Consider the following 23,040-nt stretch of genomic DNA (forward strand, 5'->3'; position numbering starts at 1 on the left):
ATTTAGGACATCTTATTATTATTATTTTAAAAACATCAATGACTATATGCTTCATTTCCAAGATTTGTCATTGATTCTTTTTCATATTTTCCTTTTCTGTTCTTTGCTTCATGGATGCTATGCTTTCATTTATCTCTTTGAGGATTTTAATATAATTAATTGTTAATATTCTTTTTGTGTATTTAAAAATATTTTATTTCATTTTTATTTTTAAAATAAATTAGATATATAGTATAAATTTAAGGAGTACAAGGTTTTACTTTGGCATTTTTATGTGTTGTAATATGATATTTATCACATTACATAATTACAGTATAATATTTTTGTCTATATTCATTATACTGTAATTAGGTCTTGATTGCTTATTTACAAGTAGTAAATAAGGTATAAGTTTGTACACCATAAAATACTATTAATCTTACTCTCCTACCCACCAATTTTCTGAGAACCACCATTTTATTGTTTTTTACAGCTTTATTAGATTCCATCTATAAGTGGCATCATACAGTACTTGTTTTTCTGTGAATTACCTTGCTTAGCAAATAATGTGCTTGGGGCCCATCCATGTTGTTGCAAGTGGAAGGATATCCTCCTTTTTGATGGCTGAATAATATTCCATTTTGTGTATGTACCACATCTTTCTTATCCATTCATCCATTGTTGGGCATTTAGGTTGTTTTCATATTTTGGCTATTGTGAATAATACTGTGATAAACATGGGAGTTCATATAGCTTGTCAAAATCCTATTCTCATTTCTCTGGGTTTATATCCAGTAGGGGAACTACTGGGTCATATGGTATTTCTATTTTTAATTTTTGGGTGAACCTCCATATTCTTTCTTATAGTCATTGGACTGATTTACAGTCCCACCAAAAGTGCATAAGGGCTCCATTTTCACCATAGCTTTGCTGGCACCTGTTGCCTCTTGTCTTTTGATGATAGCCATTCTTACAAGTGTGAGGTGATACGGCATTGTAGTTTTGATTTGCAATGTCCCTAATGGTGAGTGACATTGTCATGTGTCTATTAGCCATTTTGAACAAAAATACAACTAATCTGATTTTTAAATGGATAGAAGAGCTAAATAAACATTTTTCCAAACAGGACTTTTCATATTTTTAAAATCTCTAGTTCCTCAGGTATGAATTCTTCTATTTGTTGGATCTTTTGTGGCACTCCCTTTCTTCTAGTACTTTTTAGGTTTTTGAGAGCTCATTGTGTTGTACTTGTGTGGTTTGGCAGATATCTCAGCCCTAGATGTCAAAGCCCTGCTTTGAACTGGATTAGAAGCTGGCAACAGCAAATCATCCTTGTTAATAAGGTGCTAGAATTTATTATTTTTGTGTCTTTTATCAGTTTCTGAAGGTTCTGTTTGTTTTGTTTTGTTGTTTACAGTAAAGACAATTCGCCCTTTGTCATATCAGCTCAAATATTCTCCAGATTTTATTTTACATTTAATTTTGGTCACAAGGCATTTTTCACAATAAATATTCTTAAGTTTTGTTAAACTATAGATTAAAAACTCCTCTGTGATTTCTTTAATTCTAAGAGTCATCTCCAAATCAGAGATTTGATACATACTCATTTATATTTTTTCCAGTGCTTTTGTTGTTGCTTTTGCATTTGAGCTTTTAACCTACCTGATATGATCATTAATATAAGTGCTCAAACCCAGAAGATTAATACAGAAATCTAGTCACTAAAAGTGAGAATGAAGCAGAGATTTCATTTTAGCAATATATTTTAAAATATTTTCTAGACCCCAACTCTGTGTTCCAGAGATCATAAATTAGCAGCCTTTCATTTTTTATTTCATTGCACAGAGTTCTGCTTTATTTTTTTCTAATTTTAATAACTTGCCAACATTGGGGTAATTTTATGTAAAAAAAAATCTGGGTTCCCGCTGTCTTCTGAACAGTCAGAAGATGTGACACTAGTTCTACATTCTTGCATGGTAACAGTTTTCTGGATGGGGCTGTCGGCACACTGACCTTAGAGGTAGCTGCCTTTTATCACCCCCTCACTGTTGTTCTTACCATAAATTTGCTGAACACATTCACACTACATGCTTGGCTCCTAGAGGCATCTGCATTTGGATTTCCCCTGCCAGTTATTGCTGTTCTCTGTGCCTGCTTTATATTTCCAGGCCGAGCATTTTCCTCTCCATCTTCAACCATCATATACCTCTATGTGAGTGTTAGGGGAGTTTGGTAGGATATGGAGGTGATGTTCATATTTTCAGATACCAGTAAAGGTTCTCCATTTAGTTCTCTCATAGTCCAAACTTTGGGTGAAGATTAATTAATATTACTTAATATTGGGCTCCAACTCATTGTAAACCTAACTGCATTAATTGGCAAAAATTCAAACTTAGAAAGAAAAAAGGTTTTCTTGGTGAAACCAGAAATGAAACATGGCTCAGATACCCTAGAGTGGTAGAAGCTGCTCTCAGTGAGCTACTTACTAGAGTTGGGTGAATTAATCTTTCTCCGGCAGCTGTATTCCTTTTGTATTTCCTTAGGGAAGGGAATTGACTAAATGACGCCCTTTGTAAGGTTGATGAGCAATTTAATGCTTGCAAAGACTAGTTTACTTTCAGCCGTCAGACGTATCTTAGAGGAGGCAGTGGGGAATTTGGAAAGGTCTAGAGATTTTTGTTTTTTGTTTTGCAGGCCAGCATATTTTGTTATTACTTTTGTAAGTAGAGGTGAAAACCATTATTTTCTGGGAACCTCAACTATTTTTTGATTTAAATAATTATTCAACATTGATTTAATGAGTGTTATTAAGCACATACAATGCATGTGTGCATTTCTTTGGTATCGTGAGATACAGAGAAGTCCTTAAGAGTGACAGTCAGTGGGCAGTGAGAAATGGAGAGGAAGGAGGAATAGATGAACAGGGGTTTGCCCCTAACAGTAGTGGGCTCTGTGAGGACGCAGTGGAAGAAACTTAGGATTTTACCTTCTAGTGTGGGGGTGAGGAGAGCTCGGAAGAAGAGGATGAGACTGAGTAGACAGATGAAGAGCAGGGAAAGGACACCTTCCAAGAGCAGCAGGTGTGATTTATGGGGGAAAGAAGCAAAGAGTTGGGGAGCAGGCTGGAGGCAATATTAATGAATGGAGGCACACTACAAAAACTGTACTGACTGAACCTGCAGTCTAGTTAGCAGAGGGAACTATGGCAGGGAGCTTGCTAGGTATGTGTAGAGGAGTAGGTGAAGGAGTAGGAAAGGAGATGCACACAGTCAAACATACTGAGACACTGGATACGTAATAAAAAAATACTGAGTAAGTAGATGTGGGATAAAAGAGGATGCAGTTTAGTACTTCACATAATGACAAAGGATTGGATCCTGAAGATAAGGCTTTGAATTAGTTTCAGACTCTAACACGGAGGCAATGAGGGGGTTAGGCTTGGGCCAGCCATTGACTCAAATAGAAGCATTTAGTTGTGCACAGATATAGTTATAAGAGAAAAAAGGGTCATGATTAGGTAAGTTAAGTCGATGCAACTATAGTCAATTCAGGCTATATCCAATGCCCCCCAGGTCAGACCAGATTCAGAGATACCAGCAAGATACCAGATTCAAACTCTATGGGCTGAAACACTATGAGAAGTCTAAGTGATGTGAGTCAATGAATTTATTCCATCCAAATGTATCTTACTTGAGAATCCCCCTTTAGAGACCTGGACGGCTAAGACAGTCATGTCAGTCTTAAAAGGTTTGACTTGGTTCACCAGGGGATTTCTAGTAGTTGTTTCTAGGTGGTGGTTCAGTCAGAAGATAAAGACTTTCAGGGGTACATCTGGGGAAATCCTCAGCTCTAACTTTGATGGCTTTTTTTTTTTTTTTAAGATTTTATTTATTCATGAAAGGCCTAGAGAGAGGCAGAGACCCAGGCAGAGGTAGAAGCAGGCTCCATGCAGGAAGCCCGATGTGGGACTCGATTCCGGGACCCTGGGGCCACGACTGGGGCTGAAGGCAGATGCTCAACCACTGAGCCACCCACGTGCCCTAACTTTGATGGCTTAATCTTCAGTATGTTTTCCCCTTAGGACAGAGCTCCCAAAGCACGGAGTTGTCCACTTCAGGATTTCACCTAGTTTGTAGGTATGAGGGTCTTCTTTATGGAAGATAATATTGTCCGTGTAATCGACCCATTGGCTGTTGCAGCATGAAGGGGTAGAGAGAGAAGGAAGTCAACAATTTTTCTTCCTTAAGTGAAAGACATAAGTAGCACAAAAATCTTAGAGCTTTCTAGAATCCTTCCAATCTGAAACTTAGATCAACGATAAATAACAAATTTTTAAAATGTTTATTTTGGAAATATTTGTTTTGCTTAAATAACATGTTCTCTTGAAGGTCCGCTTTGTGGGAAGGAGTATTGGCGATAGACGTATGCTTGACTGTTTAGTTTTCTCATGTGAACCATTTACTTTTTGCTGTAGAAAAATGTGCCTCACTGTGCTTATCTAAGAATGATTTAATGTCCTGATAATTTACAGAGCTGCACTTCCCTTGGGTTTTAAATTCTTTTTTTAAGATATATTTATTTTAGAGAGAGAGTGAGTGAGCTGGAGGAGAGAGGCAGAGGGAGAGAATCTGAAGCAGATTCCCTGCTGAGTGCAGAACCTGCCATGCGCTTGATCTCGTGGCCCTGAGATCATGACCTGAGCTGACATCAAGAGTCAAATGCCCCACTGACTGAGCCACCCAGGTACCCTAATGTGGTTTTCATTGGATGTTGTGTAATGAAGTATGTCAAAATATGGAAAATCTGCATAACTCAGTATTTTTTAAATGACCAATAAGTGTTATAAAGATGTGGATAGATAAAAGATCCTTTGAAAGTTCAAGATACCAAAATATTTGACTGTAAAGAATAAGAAAAGTTATCAAGTTTTAAGATTCCATATTGCAGCTCAACTTTTAAGAAACTACAGGTTGTTGAGTTTGGGTATAATATCAAAGAAGACTGTCCACGATTATCCGAAAAGGCTATTATTCTCCCCTGTTTAAAAAATTTGTATCTATGTGAGGCTGGATTTTCTTAGGCTGTAAATGAAACCATATATTGCAACAGACTGAAAGCAGAATCAGACAAGAGGATAAAGTTGTCTATGATTATGCCAGACATTAAAGAAAATTGCAAAAATGTAAATTTGTGCCATTCTTCTCACTGTAAAGACTTTAAAAAAAAACAAACATTTTTTTTAAAGATTTTATTTATTCATGAGAGACACAGAGACAGAGAGAGAGGCAGAGACACAGGCAGAAGGAGAAGAAGGCTCCATGCAGGGAGCCCGACATGGGAATCGATCCCGGGTCTCCAGGATCAGGCCTTGGGCTGAAGGCGGCGCTAAACCACTGAGCCCCCCGGGCTACCCTATAATTATTTTAACTAAAAATATAGTTTTTTTTCATAAAAATGCTCTTAATAATATTTTATTACTTATCATATGGGTTTATATTTTGAAATGAATTAGTAAATTTTCAGAAAATTCTGTTTTAATATTGAATATAGTAAATATTGAGAATCAATAACCCACATAAGCTAAAGTTCTTTGGGCAGGAAGATGGGGAGATTGTTAGTAATTTTTAAGACTGTAAAGTGTTCCTGAGGCCAAAATATTTACAAATTGCTGCTTCAGTTCATGGTCCAAGAAAACCATGAAATCCTCAGACAACTCTCCAAACTTAATTACTATTATTATTTCTTTATGGAGAGAGTGCATGGGATCATGAGTGGGGGAAGGAAAGGCAAAGGGAGAGGGAGAGAGAGGGAGAATCCTAAGCAGGCTTCACACTCAGAGCAGGAACCTGACACGGGTCTCACTCGGGACCCTGATGAGCTGTGCTGAAATCGAGAGTTGGATGCTCAATGGACTGAGCCACCCAGGTGCCCCGCTCCAAACCCAATTTTGATCAATATTTCCAACCTTTCCTCCCAACAAATTAATTTTGATGGCTGCACAGCTATCTACTATTTTCTCCATCCCTCTTTAGTTTCCATTTAATTCTGTGGTAAAAATGTAACAAGTGCAAAAACACCCCAGACTGACAGTAGCATATCTATACAAATGACTCATTTAAAAATCCTAATTATGTGAAATTGAGATTCTATAATATAGAATGTCTCTTTTGTGGTGGGCAGGACCAAAAGTTTGCCTTGTTTTCTTCTGCACAGGCTGACAGGGAAGATGATTAAGAAAATTTCATCTCTGCTTAGACCAATTAAGACGGATCTATTTCAAGCGTGTTAGGAGAGGGAGAAGTGAAAAGACAGTTTATCATCTGAGAAAACTGTACTTTTTTTTTTTCACTTGAAAACTTGAGCAGTTGGAAATTTCCTCTGTTCAAAATTATCAAGTAAATTAATCATTGCTGAGTACAGAGTATTTAATTATTTATTTACTTTCTGACACAGAAATTGAGTGACCATGTAATTGATCATTTAAATGTACCCTTGTGAGGGTACTAGGCTGGGATTTAAAAAAAGGAAGAAGAAAGAAAGCCAAGACTGTCCAGATTTGGCTGGGACTGTGTCATCTTGCCTCGAAAGCAGAATGCTCTTGAAAAAGGGGAGCCTTTGATGTGTTAAAATTACTCAAGGGCCCATATTGTTCCCTTTCGTAATATAACTGTCCTCCTCTTAAGCATTTCTTTGGTGAACTGTGCCTTCTAAAAAGAAAGTGTTTGAAATTTCATTGTCATATACCCTTAGTAAAAATAAAAAGCAACTGATAATTGGAACTCTCAGCTTATTTCTTTACATTTGCTTGAGTTAGAGGAAGCCTCAGATTAAGTAACTGAGAAAATTAATCTTAGTGATGGCTCATTGTATTTTAACTGGCGTATCAGCTATTAATCTTGATGCTAACACAAAGTGGAAGCTGCGGCTCAGGCTATTTTGAAAATGCAACCATCTGTTGGCCTGGTTTCAAACCTTACGATTTATATTAGGTGCCGTAGGAACCCTGAGTATTAAAGGAGCAGTGCTCTGCGGTGAATATAACGATCTGACAATAAGCATCGGTGTGAGAGTGATGCAATAGCAATTTGTGTTATTTTATGATTTACTTGTAGAGCCTTTGGTTTTAAGTGTATTTTAGAAAATATGAAAGTAAATACTGAATTTCTAGTAAAAAGAAAAAAAAAAAAAACACTACGTGGATGATAATATTAGAGTGCAGAGTCCATGGTCAAACCAAGGCACTAAGATGTGCTGTAAAACTAGTGTAGGAGACCCTTCTGGTTGCCAAAGGTTATGACTCACTAGCCTATCGCTTGACCGAATACACGTTTTCACCACATTAGTTAATGGTCTAAAGGTGCTTAGTACGGTGCCTAACACATAATGTCATAAAAGTGTTAGTTATTCATATTAATAGCTGTACTAGTAATATGTCCTCTATGAGCTGTGGTCCTATTAGAATGCTTATCGCCATGGTATGCTTACTGTCCTAACATCAGAACACCCATTTCAGGTAGTTACAGACTTGCGTTACTCTTAATGCTTTCCTTTAATGGCCTGTGATTAATATTGGTGCATTCAAGAAATAAAACGCATGGATATATATCGTGCTTTTAACTTACGTATTTAGGTGATAGTTTCCATTGCATATATATTTATGTCATTTATATATGTAAGTACAACGGGAGGATAAAAAAAACTTCTCTTGATTTTTTTCCTGGCTGTAGGAAAAACACGACGAAGTTGGCGGCCTGTCCCCTTTAGTGGAGTGTGGTTTTGTAAAACCCCATTTGATAATGTGACAAGGTCACAGGAGACAAATACGTAAAGCTCACGAAGTTCATCTCCGTATCAGCGGAGCACTAAGGAATTAAGAGAGGATGTAGAACAGTGGAGGGCCAGTGCCCACACTAGGGAGGGAGAAGCACAGGAACCCAGACGTTCCCAGAGTGAGACAGACCCTCCAGCTTGGTAGCCTTGCACGCATGACTCAACGGCCCTTTCCCCAGTATAACGTGGGCTTATAATGATGGTCCGCTCGTGAGGATGCTGTGGCGACTGGATGAGTTACTGCAAGGAAAGCACCTGGCCTCGTGCCTGACTCACCTCCGCGCTCACTCACCCGTGCCCACTGTTAGGGCCCATTGTTGCCCTGTTTATTACAGTGTCCGTAGAATTCTTTTTCCTTTTTTTGAGATTCTGTTTATTTTAGAGGGAGACAGAGAGAGGGAGAGAGAGCAGGGGGTGGAGAAGAGTCTTAAGCAGACTCCACACTGAGTACAAAGCCTGGTGTGGGTCTCGGTCTCATGACCTTGAGAACACGACCTGAGCAGAAACCAAGAGTCGGTCACTTCACCAATGGTGCCACCAGGTTCCCCAATGTGTATAGAATCCTAAAGCCTAGGACAGGGAGGGCTGAAGAGGGAGTTAAGGGGAGGCCCCTGCGGGGCTTAGGGGTGAGCGTCTGCCTTGGGCTCAGGTCATGACCTGGCAGATTACGGCAGGGGAGAGGTCTAGGAGGGCTCCCATATTTGGGGTGTGACCGCTGGGTCAACGGTAGGGCCCCCACCAATGTTGGGGATAAAAGAGAAAACAGATTTTGGAGACAAGAAGATGAATTTGATTTTTGACCTATTAGACGTATTAAAATACCTGTGGCCCAGTGAGGTGACTTTCCCCAGAGGAGATGTGGGGCATAGACGACCCATCCGGGAGATGGATTTAGGATTCGGCAGCATTAGGTGCGTAGTTAAAGCTGTGGGTGTGAATGACGTCACGGAGGGGCACTGGGAGCCTGGGGCGTCACACCAGGTTAGCACCCAGGGTGACTGTTGCCGAGGGAGGAAGGAGATCTGAAACCAAGGGCCTAAAATAAAAGGTGGTGGAAGTTGATTAAGCAAATATGACACATCTGTTCATTGTTTCTTCTTGGTCTATGGGATCAGGACAGCTGTGGCATAAAGACGTCCCCTCCTGGGGACGCCCGAGTGGCTCAGGTCATGATCCCGGGTCCTGGGAATGGGGTCCTGGGATGGAGCCCCGCATCTGCATCCCACTCCCTGCTCAGCCAGGAGTCCGCTTCTCACTCGTCTCTGTCCCCACTCGTGCCCTGTCTCTCTGTCAAATAAATAAGTAAAAATCTTATATATATATAAAAAAAAATGCTCCTTTACGGTGCAGGTTTGCTTCTTTTGCAGAGAAGCTTGTTCTGGTAAAAACCACGAGGACTGAAGATCGGAGTCTACTCATTGCCCGGGAGGCTTGTCCCCAGCTATACGGGGCGACATTTAGTTTTGCTCTTTGTTTTTTCCTAGCATGGCATTCTTTTTCAATTATCTACTTTTTAGAGCTTCTAACCTTTCCTGCTATGCAAAATTATTCATCGGCCCTTTCACTAACTCTACTAAATCTTAATTGACCACCAGCAGGTCATGGTCATCCCTTGTCTTCCCTCCTCCCTCCCTGGGGGGTGACATCGGCCACCGGCTTAGGCCTGCTGGTGACTGATCCCGTTCTTCCTGCCCGGAATCAGTTTAGGAAGTGGCATGTGACCCAATTCTGATATTTGAGGGGAAACCCACTTGGGGCCTCAGACAACAGTCTTTTGGGTGAGACCTAGAGACTTCATCAGGAAGAGAATGTCATTTTTTAGCTGGAAATTACGGGGTATGCATGTGACGCCAGGACTTAGCCGCCATCCGAACCAGGGGACCCCAGGGGCCAACGAACATAGGTACCGTGTATGGGCGACCGGAAAGGTGAATCTCAATCTTGTTAAGCCACCGAAGTAACCACCTTCAAGCCACTGTGTTCTCTGATTATAGGAGATAACGAGTTTCTTCATTTTTTAACTGTTTGAATCAAGAGTTTTTTGTTACTAAGCAGCTGCATGCACCAGATACACATTTTGGATGTGAAATAAGAAATGTATTAACAGAAAATAGTCATAGTGATGTGATGTTGGGGTTCGGGAGTAAACGGTCAAGAAAGAATTCTTGGGACGTTTTTGGTGCAAGAAAAGGTGGTTTTATTAAAGCACAGGAACAGGACCTTTGAGCAGAAAGAGCTGCACTGGGATCGTGAGGAGCTATTGATTATCTACTTTTAAGTGGGGAAAAGCAGAGATAAAGGAAGTCTCCAAAAGGATTTTCATCTGTTAAAGAGGACCTACGGGATCCCCAAGGTCACCTAGCTAAGACCCAGCTAATGCCAAGAGAAGGTTGCTTTTTTTTTTGCCTCTAAGCAAAGCATTGACATTAAGGCAGTTGTGAGTTCCTTGGGGGATATCTCCAGTACTAGTCCTTGGGACTGCAAAGGTGTAAGGACATTTAAATTTATCTACATTTCTTTTGCCTTTGGTTTACACATTGTCAGTATTTTGGTTTTATGGGTATTTAAACTTTTTTTTTTCAGTTTATTTATTTTAATAATCTGTACACCCAAATGGGGATCAAACTTCTGACCCCAAGATTGAGAGTCACTTGCTCTTTGGACAGAGCCAGCCAGGTGCCCTGGTTTTATGGGTATTTAAACAACAGTCATCAAACGCTAGAAGTGTCCATAAACAGAATGAGCACTGACATCGCGTAGCGGAGGAATGTTACCCTGGGCCAGCAGATCACGGCGGGTACTGAGACCTGCCAAAGCCAATCCTGATCTCACCACCTTTCATCTACTATAAGAGAATTTCCTTTTCATTATTTTGGGATTTAATTTCATTCTTCCTCATCCCTTTCACTGTTATTAGAGGGGGAAAAAAAACTTGAATAATAGTGCATGGAGTTATTAAAACACCTTTTATTTGAAATCTTTCAGTCTTTTATATAGCAGGCAATGTGACTGTTGTCTTGCCCAAGGTCAAGCAGTGGAGCACTTTTATTTTATTTTTAAAAGATTTTATTTATTTATTCATGAGAGACAGAGAGAGAGAGAGAGAGAGAGGCAGAGACACAGGCAGAGGGAGAAGCGGGCTCCATGCAAGGAGCCTGACGTGGGACTCCATCCCAGGACCCCGGGGTCATGCCCTGGGCTGAAGGCAGATGCTCAACCCCTGAGCCCCCAGGGATCCCAGTGGAGCACTTTTAGAGCTAAAGATAGATTGAGGATATTCCAGATAAAGAATAATTAGGAACTGTGAAAACCCCCAGTAAATTAGAAACCATTACAACCAAGTTTTTGCTGTTTACATTGTTAAACTGTGAATAAAATCTACTCATTGGGTCCTCCTGGCTTTCCTGAAATACATTTTTCCTTGCTGTGAAGGATGTTGCTTTGTCTTCAAAAGGCTCAGGGCATTAAAGGATTAAAAGCAGTTGAATAAGAAGGCAGCTATGTCAGATAATACAAATACTGGCCAGCAGATTAAGTATATTCTTTGCTTTTTGAAAAAAAAAAAAAAGGTGCAATCATTTAACTTGTCCTTGAGTTAAATAACTCATGTCAGGTTTTGTGGTTTCATTGTTAATGCCTGAAAAGAAGGACAGTGTGGAAGCAGGCCTGAACGGCAGCTAACTGGAACAGACGACTGTTGCTGGCCTTTGTTCTCCTGTTGCTGCGTCGCCTTAATAGAACCGTCCAGTGGGACTTACCACGATGCCCCCGCCCCTCCCGCCTGCAGATGTCTGCCTCCTACCCCATCTGGCCCTGGCTTTCCTCTCTCACTTATCCTCGTCTCAAAAGTTAACTTCACCTCGAGAGCCTCTGTGGTCATCATTATTAGCACACACAAGTGCTTAATAAATAGTGGCTGCAATCAAAGTGACCTGATAACATGGTATAATAGAGATTGGAGGCGTCCTAGTAATCATGTGACCTGTCAGCCCCTCCTCCAGGCTACTACCTCAAGAGTTCTACTGTTGTCTGTTCCCTGAGCAGGAAGATAAGTTCTCCTCCCTAATTTAATTTCCCTAATTAGCAATTAAGGGAAGGGCCACGACTACATACATTGTTTAAAGTTGGGGGGTTAGCCCAGGTGGCTCAGCGGGTTAGCACCTGCCTTTGGACCCGGAATCAAGTCCCACGTCGGCTCCCTGCATGGAGCCTGCTTCTCTCTCTGCCTCTCTCTCTCTCTCTCTCTCTGTGTGTGTCTCTCATGAATAAATAAATAAAATCTTTAAAAAAAAAAAGAAAATATGAGTAACATGGTAATAAAACAATATTCTTGGCTTCCAAATTTCATAGTTAGATCAAGGTTCTTTTACTTAGTAAATTAAAAACAGGATTTGCCATGAGATTTATAAGTAATCCATAAAGTTTTTCAGTTATAACTTTTTCAGCCTCTTTTCCTTACAGACATTCATAAGAACAGCTCTCAAAGATCAATATTTAATCATGTAGCTTCAGAACCTTGCCCTTTGGTTACAAAACGGCTGCAAACATGTAGCAGGAGGTAAAGACTAGAGGAGCAACTGCTGGGTCTGGATGATATATGCTTTGTGGATTGATTATCGAGAATTGAAGTTTGGTTTTCTAAGAACATAGAGAAACAGAATACAATATTGAGTATATGCATCCAGCCTTCTTCAGGCCCTGATTGACTGTCTTTTGGCACCCCGATGTCAACATAAAAAATTGCGATATATTCCAGAGCATCCCAATTATTATGAGTCGCGTTTTCATGAATTGTCAAGCATTTCTTGAACTTAGGTACATTTTCACTGAAACCGTGACATTTCTTGGCATAACAGTTTCCGTAAGTGTGCCTTACGGAATAATGAATATAATAATGAAATCTTCTGTATAATGAAATCTTCCCAAAGTGTGTCCCTTATGCTTGAAGGCATGTCTCCTGAGACATATCCCTCCTAAGAGGCTAAAATTATTTTTTCCCTTTCTTTACACTTCATGGTTTAATGTCCTCTTTCTGTCTACTCTGGTTAATAAAGGAACATTTACTTTTTTCTTTCCTTTCTCACGCATTTCTGTAAATTGTCAAACCCAGCTTTAATTGATTAATTGGAGGCCTCAGAAGAGGTGGTGATCTGGACAGCTTCATAATCTTACAGTGAGACTTATTCTTTACTTTGAGTCAGATTTTTATATAGTGAGGCTGCTCCAAAATTCAAATATATATGTTTTCAGATTGAAAATAATGTCACCGAGTGATACAGAGAATAGAGTTTGGGTCATAGTTAAGAATTCTCTTTTCCCAGTAGAGACAATATTGTCAGAGCTGATACTTGACAGCCCATGGGGAAGAGGCGGCTGCCACCCCCTCCTGCTGTTTGGTTCCCCTCCTACCATTTTAACAAGAATCCAAGCAACCGCAACATACAGGTATCCGTCCCAGCAACAGTTTGTTCACAGCGAGGCCTGTGAGAAAAGAAAACGCGGAAAAGTCATAGCTTTAAAGTCACGAACCTGGTATCGTATCAGGTATTTTGCTCATTCGGGTCAACTTTTTAAAAAATCTTCTAGTTATGGTACATCTCTCTAGTGACTGAAAGGAGTCTGTTAATCTCCTAATAAAATCCCATTAATGTTCTCAGGGGTTACTCATGAGTGGGATGAGCTGCTGTTTCCCCTGGAAGGTGCCTGCTTGCAGGGGCCATTCTGGGGTCTCTGTGCTCTGGACAGGCCTCCCCACGGTGCGCAGGCCCCAGAGCTAGGCCCCCGCTCTAGTAAGGGTTCTGCCTTAGAGGACGATTATATTACTCTTGCCCTACTAATAAAGGAATTTGGTGACCAAACATGAGAAACCAAGACATTTAAACATATTATCGTTGAGCTTGGTTAAATAGCTACTTTTCTGCACATTCTGAAATTGTAGTAAGTTGCCTCATAAGGCGTATACCTGATACCACATGCAAATTGTGTTTAATACTAAGACCTCTGGGGTGAGATGCTCAGGCTTTGTGCAGCCGAAAAAATGGGAGTTCAAATCCCATTGTCGTCCTATAGTGTCTGAGAGGTTTTGGTTTAGTTACTTTTCTGAGCTCAACTGTTTCCAGCTGTAAATAAGGGATAGAAATGCCACCTACGTCACAGAACTGTGGTAGGGATGAAACGAATGTGTAAATGTAAAGGAGTGAGCAAGGGCCTGGCTATAGTAAGTGCCCAGTAAACCTTAGCATTTATTCTTGTTCAGCTACTTGATTGTTTTTGTGAGAGAGGGAAGGGCGGGGAGGGGCTCAGATCCTCTGCTGTTCAGGTCGGTTACACCCTGTTGTATTCCCAAACAATTGGGGAAATGATGACTACTTTTTAGGTCGTTCTGTAGGGTAGCTCTTCAAATTTGAGGAGGGACATGTGATGGCAGGGGCAGTGGGGAATCTTTTTTTTTTTTTTTTTTTAACCACTATTCCCAACCTATCTATGGTTTGTTTCTCAAACTAACAAAAATGCAGACCTAGGAATGTCTCTATTATTTTGAGTTGAAAATTTTGGGTGTATGGAGACTCTTATGAAATCTGTAGAAGAGAAATTACATTTAATTGTGTATTTAGTGAATCATCTTCATCAAAAAAAGAAGTTTGCAATGTGAAGACCATTCCTGGAAATCCTGGGCTGAGAGTAGCTGTAACCTACAGCATGAAACCATAGCCTTCCAGAACAGAGAAGAACCTTAGTGCTGGGAACCAGACTCCTGTCCTCGAGGAGAGGTTAAATGATATGCTAATTATTTGCACAGTTAAAAGCCAGTTTAAAAATTCCTGTCTTGAATTTTTCAGTTGTTTTCTAATCTCGTGTTATGGTTGATTCAGTTAATGCTTATGAAACATAAATCTGACGTTATATTATATATATATCTGTCATATATATGACATTATATTATATAAATATACCATATATATACCTTTCCTCCTTATATTGCAGAATATCCTGAGGTTTACTTTTATTTTTATTCTTAATTACATGTTGTCAGAAGTAGTGCCAATAGGAATTAATTAATAGGGGCGCCCCGGGGCTCAGCGGTTGAGCCCTGCCTTCAGCCCAGGGCTGACCCTGGGGTCACAGGATGCAGTCCCCCATCCGGCTCCTGCAGGGAGCCTGCTTCTCCCTCTGCCTGGGTCTCTGCCTCTCTCTGTGTCATGAATAAATAGATAACATCTTTAAGAAAAAAAGAATTAGGGATCCCTGGGTGGCGCAGCGGTTTGGCGCCTGCCTTTGGCCCAGGGCGCGATCCTGGAGACCCGGGATCGAATCCCACATCGGCTCCCGGTGCATGGAGCCTGCTTCTCCCTCTGCCTGTGTCTCTGCCTCTCTCTCTCTCTGTGTGACTATCATAAATAAATAAAAATTAAAAAAAAAAAAAGAATTAGTTAATACAGTGAAGTTGCTGTCTGGGTTCAGGACAGAGTGTTGGCCCCTGGGGGCGGCATTCACGGAGGGGCCTTCTTGCCCCGAGGGCAGGGCAGCTCCGGGGCAGGAAACTGGAACCCGAGGAGGAGGGAGATTGGTGGCCAAGCTGAAGGGACCAGGTGCACGCAGGTGCAGGTGGGGACAGGTTCTCAACCCGCTCTCTGGCCTTGCCTTGCTCCCAGACTGTCTGCCTTGGAATGACTTAAACACTTGATCCTGAGCTCCCTGGCCTGGAGGTCCACAGGAAGGCCCCCACACTCAGGCCAGGATTTCCCAGCGGTTGGTACCCCACGGGTCTGGGACTCAAACCTCTGGCTTCCTACTTCTTTTTTTGGAAGATTTTATTTATTCGCCCGACCGCGGAGCCCCCGGGGCCTCTGTCTTGCTGCTTCCAAAGGTCTTGGGCCGCAGCAGGGTGGGGGGTGGGGGGTGAGGGGTGGTGGTCAGGCCTTCAGGGCTTCGCGTTTTGTTCAATGACGAGGCTTCACTAGGAATAGTTCTTTCCTTGGTGCAGAGTAAGGAAACCCGGTCCCTCGGGTCCCTTCCCCTGGGTCCTTCCCCTCCCTCCCGCCCCCCCAGGTCGGTGCTCGGGTCGGGCCGTGCCCGCGGTCGCCGCGCCCCGAAGGTGCAGACCCGGGAGCCTTCCGGGCCCGGCCGCGGCCCCTGCTCTTTCCCGCCCGGGCTTCCAGATCGGGGCTATTCTCCGGGCCCCGGATCCGTGACCCCGCACTCGGCGGCGGGGGCTGCGAGCTCGGCGGGCGGCGGGGCTCTGAGTCCGAGGAGGGCGGAGGTGCGGGGCTGGGCGGGAGAGGCCGAGGGGCGGAGGGCGCTGGGGCGAGGCCGCTCCCCCCCCTTCCCGGCGGACGCGGGGCCCGCCTCCCCCGCCCCCCCGCGACCCCGGGCGAGGCCCGACGTGCCCTGAGCTTGGGGGCCGCGGGCTGCGCGGGAGGCGGAGCCGCGGTGCTGGGGGGCCGGGGAGGTCCTGAGGGGGCGTCCTGGGGGGCTTGAGAGGTCCTGGGGGCCCTGGGGGTCCTGAGGAGGCCGGGGCGGTCCTGCGGGAGCCAGAGCACGTGGTCCCTTCTGCCCCAGGCGGTCCCCCAGCGGCTGCAGCTGCGGGAGGCGGAGCCTTTCTGCTCCCACCTGGAGCTGCCCCCTCCTCTCCTCTTCGTCCTCCCCTCTCCTCTCCCCTCTCCCCTCCTCTCCCCTCCTCTCCGCTCCTCTCCTCTCCCTCCCCTCCCGTCTCTCCCCCCAGCCGGGAGCCTTTCCCTCCCCTCCTGTCCTCCTCCCCCCTCCCCTATCCTCTCTCCTCCCCTCCTCTCCCTCCTCCCCTCTCCCCTCCCCACCCCTCCCCACCCCTCCCCACCCCTCCCGTCCCTCCCCCCGCCGGGAGCCTCCCTCTCCCCTCCTGCCCTCCTCTCCCTCCCTCCTCCCAACCCCTCCCGTCCCTCCCCCCAGCCGGGAGCCTCCCCCTCCCCTCCTCTCCCTCCTCCTCTCTCCCGGCCCCTCCCTCCTCCCCTCCCCCTCCGCGCTGGCTCCTCCCGCCCGGGACTGCTCCTGGGCTGCAGGAGGCCGCGGGGCGCAGAGCAGCGGCGGGCGGGCGAGCTGCGGCGGGTCGCTGGGGTACCCGGGAGCCGAGCCCCGCGCGGGGGACAGCGCCGGGGCCATGGGCCAGCTCTGCTGCTTCCCTTTCTCACGAGATGAGGAAAAGATCAGTAAGTGTGCTTGCAGCGGGCATTCGTGCTTGTCTCCCAGCCCCAGTTTGTGTTTTCTTCCCCCGGGAAGGGTAACAGAATAGTGGGCTGCGATTCCTCCTGTGCTCTGCTTAAAAGGGTTTGTAGGTATGTAGTTAATTCACGGGTTTGCAGAGCGCAGGAAGCCAGTGCATGGGCTGCGGTAAAAATCCAAAATCCTGGAAACTCATTCTTGATTTTCGCCCTTTGCTAAAATCCTACAGCTCAATTCTCATCACACGGTCTAGAGCCAGAGTTTAGTTGGACTTTCTCTAAATCCCTGCATGCAGTTTGGTATGTTGTGTAAGCAGGGCTTCGTTTTTCTTATCGGGAATGGGGATGTTTTCAGAGCAGTGCTTGGATAACAGCACACAGAGAAGTAAAGCTGGCTCTAAACTGATGAATATTACACATTTGCAGGTAGTTTCACGTGTCCTGTGCTTTGTTCTCCTTGGAGGGGATTCAGGTGTAACTGTAAGACGTCTCCAAACAAGTGATGCCGCTTTGCTTCCCAGCAAAAGCCTGATGCATATTTTAAAGCTAAGGCCAGGCAGAGTCAACATCTGCTTATGGTTTGGAAAGCAGAACTTAAACTGATGACACTTGCATTAAATTTTTTTCCTCTCTGAATTACGTGTATTCACGCACATCTCGGCTTTGTTTGACACAGTGCTGGCGTTTTAACTAGGGAGCTGAATAGAATTTGCCTTATACTGGGGTTGCCCCCAAATGCTCAATCTTTAGTTCCTTTTCCATAAAATGTTTGTAGTCCATAGTTAACCATATTTGCAGCCATATTTCTGTCACATCAGGGCTTTATTTAAGTAAATTCGAATAGGTCTGTAGACTCTCACGATATCTGGTTCAGACCCTGAAAGGTCCACATCTGGCTTATAATTCCTGCTGCTGGTTCTTTAGGAAACTCGCCAGGGACAGGTTTTTAAAAAATTGATACACATTCTATACCTGTTCACTTGGGAAATATGCCCGTTTTTATAAGAAATCTTCTGGGAGTGCTTTGGAATAAATGTTGGGAGACGTTAGAGCATTTGATTATTAACAAGAGCCGATAACTGTTATCTGAATTTTACTTGTGAAAATGCTAGTGTACAATACATGACGGTCCTGATCTTAAAACCTGAGATGAATTTACAGCAGAATTGTTCATTTTTTTTTTTACACTGAGCATCGGCAGTAGTTCGGCAGCCTGAAACTTTTCAGGTATCTGTCAGGATGACTTATTTGTGGTGCCTGAGGGTTTTGGTCGATGGAGTCATTGGTCGAGAACATCTGTACCCCGGGGGGAACCGTGCTGCGGACGGTTGTAGGGGTAGTGAAGCCCTCTCTCTCCTCCGTTACTGGCGCCGCTTCCTATTCCCCTGCTCCAGGCATCCCCTTGCAACACCTGCTCTCCTCCTGTGCCGTCTGTTTCTCTCCTTCCCCACTCCTAAGCAGCCTTCTCGGTGCTAACAGAGGTCAAGTTTCACCTCATTGAGGAATTTGCACTTTCTCTGTCTTTTTCATCTGGGGTTGTGGGGTGCAAAGTCTCGTGGTTTATGCACAGTGCTTTTTAATACTGGTTGATAGGGAGTGGTATATGCTGCCTTTTGGGGTTGCTTCCTCAAGTTACAAAATTTTAAAAAGACATGAAGGCAGGGCACTGTGTTTGAAGGAAAGTTCTAGTTCAGAAGTGCAAATTAACGGTTGGAATCCTCAGTGCTTTTGCACCCCTTTCTTCTCATCCACCCCCACTGGCTGCTGACCTTCCCCTGTCCCCTCCCCATTCTTGTGTTTGTCTTTGATTTTGACATTCCTTCGCTGTTTTGCTCCTCTCGATCTGCTCCACACCCTCATCATACATCCCATCAGCTGCTTTCTGATGCTCTGTAATTTCTCTGCTACCGGAGGGTCTCAGGGAAGCTTCTCTGCCAGGCCCCGACTGCTGTGCTGCTGGTAACACGTGTCTTACAGTACTTACAAAGGGGGCTTGAGAATAAAGTGGCAGAGAAGTCATTAGCCATAAATTAGCTCTAACTCTAGGTAGCCAGTCCGTACGTTGTGTTGGTAACGTGTGAAAGAATCCGTAGCAGACATTTGCGAGGGCCCAGCATGTTTCTGATCCATGCTGGATGCTACAGTACCTCCTGGGTCTCATCACTGTGTCCCCACCTAGAAGCCTGGTTAGTCTGCTGGGAGCCACATGCTCAGCGGGGAGTACAAGAGGCAGAGCACAAACATGCACATGCCTACACCCTGCAATTCTGCTGTAAAGGATGATGGCTCCTCGGGGCAGCTCAGATTACGGAGAATTAAATGAGGTTTTGATGAAAGTTTAAATTTGTGGATGTCGTTCTCAAAACACAGGTGAGTTGGAAAGCCCGTCCTCTACGGTCCTGCAGAGGTACACAGAGAATAGACCCAGCTGGCCAAGCGGTAAGAGTCAAGTGACCCCTTCTCCCCTCCCACAGCTGCTCTATCCTGCTTTTACCCTTGGTGGTGGTGGTAGATGGAAAGTGTTGCCATTTAATTCATCTGTTAGTGTTACTCTTTTAACCTATCAATAGCAAACAAGAGGATTGTTTAATCAACTAGTTGTGCCAGAGGCCTAGGTTTGTGTGAAAAGTTACCAGCATGTGTAGCTAGAAGTCTTGGTAATGGGGTGAAGAGCCAAATATAGTAGAACCCATCTTGGTTTATTCTTCAGTTAATGCAGCACAAAGCAGTTGCACCCATTTTGTTTAAATCCCAATAGTTTAAGGTTTTCAAGCATGGGATGAGAAGCCACGGGTAGGGATGTTGAAAGGGTGAGCGCAACAGCTAATGAATGGAGACACTGGCACCTCGGTTACTTTCTCGCCCTAATCTTCTGTGATACCGAAAATAAAACAGTATATATTTCAACAAGGCACATGTTTTAATTTTACAAGTCTGTGTCTTTTTATTGAAGTATAAGTTACATACAATATTATATAAATTTCGTGTGTACAACACATGATTCAACATCTGTGCACTTCAGGAACTGATAACAGAATAAGCGTAGTGACCATTTGTTGCCCAAGTTAATGCAGTGTTATCAGCTGGATTCCCCGTGCTACGTTTCCTTGACTTATTTCATAAGTGGACTTTGGTGTCTGCCTCTTGGTGCCCTTCACCCATTTTACTTCCCCATCCTCTCCTCTAGCAACCACTAGTCTGTTCTCTGTGTCTATGAGTCTGGGCTTTGTTTTGTTGGTTGGTTTTAGCTTCCACAAATAAGTGAAATCCTGCAGTATTTACCTTTCTCTGTCTGGCTTACCTTATGTGGCATAATACCGTCAAGGCCTGTCCATGTTGTTGCAAATGGTAATTTTCACTCTTTTTGGTGGCTGGATAGTGTGTGTGTGTGTGTGTGTGTGTGTGAGAGAGAGAGAGAGAGAGATACACCTTCTTTATCCATTCATCTATCAACAGGTTGTTTCCAAATCTTGGCTATTGTGAAGAAGGCCGCAGTGAACATGAGTATGCGTGTATCTTATCAAATTAGTGTTTCTGTGTGTTTTGATATACACCCAGAAGTGGAATTGCTGTATCGCATGGTAATTCTATTCTTAATTTTTTGAGGGACTTTCACAATGTTTCCCACAGTGGCTCCACCAACTTCATTCCCACCAACAGTGCATGAGGGTGCCTTTTTCTCCACATCCTCACCAACACTTCTTATTTCTTGTCTTTTTGATAATAACCATTTTGGCAGGTGTGAGGCGATATCTCACTGCCGTTCTGATTTGCATTCCCCTGATGATTACTGATGTGGAGCAGCTTCCGAGTGCTTATCGGCCATCTGTATGTCTTCTTTGGAAAAATATCTATTCAGGTCCTCTGCCCATTTTTTAAATCAGATTTTGTTGTGTTTTGTTTTTGAGTTATATGAGTTCCCTATATATTTCGGATATTAACCCCTATGGGATATATAATTGGTAAATATCTTCTCCCATTCGGTAGGTTGCCTTTTAATTGTGTTGATGGTTTCCTTGACTATGTAGAAGCTTTTGTTTTGTTTTGTTTAGAGGCTTTTTACATTTGGTATACTCTCATTTGTTTATTTTTGGTTTTGTTGTCCTTGCCTTTGGAGTCAGACCCAAAACCACATCACTAACATTATTGTCAAGGAGCTTACCAGCTATATTTTCTTCAAGGAGTTTTATGGCTTTAGGTCTCACATTCAAATCTAATCCATTTTGAGTTAATTTTTGTGTATTGTGTAAGATAGTGGTTCAGTTCTGTTCTTTTGAATGTGGCTGCCCAGTTTCTCAACACCAACGATGATACTCGCCTTTCTGCGTTGTATCCTCTTGCCTCCTTTGTCATAAGCTAATTGACCATGTATGCATGGGTTTATTTCCATTCTGTTCTATTAATCTGTGTGTCTGTTTTTATGGCAATATCATATAGTTTTGATTACTCTAGCTTTGTACTATAGTTTGAAATCAGGGAGTGTGATACCTGTAACTTTGTTCTTTTTCCCCAAGATTGTTTTGGCTATTTGGAGTCTTTTGTGGTTCCATACAGTTATTAAAATGATTTGTTCTAGTTTGTGAAAAATGCCATTGGAATTTTGATAAGGATTGCATTGAATCTGTAAATTATGTTGGATAGTATGGACATTTTAACAATAATAATTCTTCCAATCTATGAGTGTGAAATATCTTAACATTTATTTATTTCATTTTCAGTTTTTTTCATCAACATTGTATAGTTTAGTTTATAGTCTTTCCCCTTTTGGTTAAGTTTACTTTTAGGTATCTTTTGATGGAATTATGAGATTTTTTTTCTTGATTTCTCTTTCTCATAGCTTGTTACTAGTGTATGGAAATGCAACAGATTTTTGTATTTTAATTTTGTTACTGTAACTTTATTGAATTCATTTATTACTTTTAACAGTTTTGGGTGGAATTTTTAGGGTTTTCTCTATATGATATTGTACCATCTGTTAAACAGTGACAGTTTTACTTCTTTCTTACCAAATTGGGTACCATTGATTTCTTCTTTATGTCTTGTCTGATTGCTGTGGTTAGGACTTCTAATACTATGTTGAATGAAAGTGGGGAGAGTTGGCATCCAAGTCTTGTTTCTGGTCTTAAAAGCTGTGGGCTTGTCATATATAGCCTTTATTATGTTGAGGTATATTTCCTTTATGCCCATTTTCTTGAGTTTTTATCATAAATGGATGTTGAATTTTGTCAAATGCTTTTTCTGCATCTGTTGAGGTCATCATATGATTTTTATCTTTCGCTTCATTAATGTTACATTATTTGATGTTGAACCATCCTTGCATCCCTGAAATAAATCTTATTTAATGTTGGCATATGATCTTTTTAATGGATTGTTGAATTCAGTTTGTTAATACTTGATTGTAGATTTTTGCCTCTTTATTCATCAGGAATATTGGCCTATAACTTTTTGTTTTTATGGTGTCTTTGGCTTTAGTTTCAGGGTTGCTGGCCTCATAAAATGAGTTTGTAAGCACTTCTTTCTCCTCAACTCTTTGGAAGGATTTGAGAAGGATAGGTATTAAATCTTCTTTGAATGTTTTGTCAAGTTCACCAGTGAAGCCATCCAGCCCTGGACTTTTGCTTGTTGGGAGGTTATAAGTAGGTGTTTTAACAATATACACATATTTTATTTTACATTTGAGATATTTTTCAATATAGTCTTTTTGTTTACATGAGGTACCAGGATCATATTTGTTTCATAAATATGAGCCAAATCTCAAGGTATTTTGTTTCGGATGATTTGCAATTGGATGCCATAACATTAATATAAAAATTGAGATAAGCAGTGTTTCATGTCCAGTGAATACTTCTATCTTTGAACCTTAATTACCACAGTGGATATTGTTCAGCTATACTCAGGGAAGTCTATGTTTAGATTTTCTAATTCTCTGGAGGTCTTCCTAGAAGTCCTATAGCCTTATCCTTTGCTCTTCTCATTTGTACTTAGATACACCAACTTTGAGGTCCTCTTTCATATGTGTGTGCTAGCTCATCACAGA

General features: G+C 42.7%; 1 protein-coding gene across 8 annotated transcripts in view; it reads left to right on the forward strand.

Moving 5' to 3' along the window:
• The window catches only part of AKAP7 (A-kinase anchoring protein 7), a 127,327-nt gene that overhangs the window by 72,199 nt on the left and 32,088 nt on the right, over window positions 1–23,040 (forward strand). For 3 of the 8 annotated variants that reach the window (XM_038526791.1, XM_038526793.1, XM_038526797.1), the window contains exon 8: window positions 19,374–19,442. The exons of 4 other annotated variants lie outside the window; for them this stretch is intronic. In XM_038526791.1, coding sequence (XP_038382719.1) covers window positions 19,374–19,442 — 69 coding nt within the window. Of the gene's footprint in view, window positions 1–472; window positions 1,515–19,373; window positions 19,443–23,040 lie in introns of those variants that run through there. One more of the 8 variants, XM_038526798.1, reaches the window with a different exon arrangement.

Source organism: Canis lupus, chromosome 1, assembly GCF_011100685.1.
Source record: "Canis lupus familiaris isolate Mischka breed German Shepherd chromosome 1, alternate assembly UU_Cfam_GSD_1.0, whole genome shotgun sequence".
Classification (NCBI taxonomy): domain Eukaryota; kingdom Metazoa; phylum Chordata; class Mammalia; order Carnivora; family Canidae; genus Canis; species Canis lupus.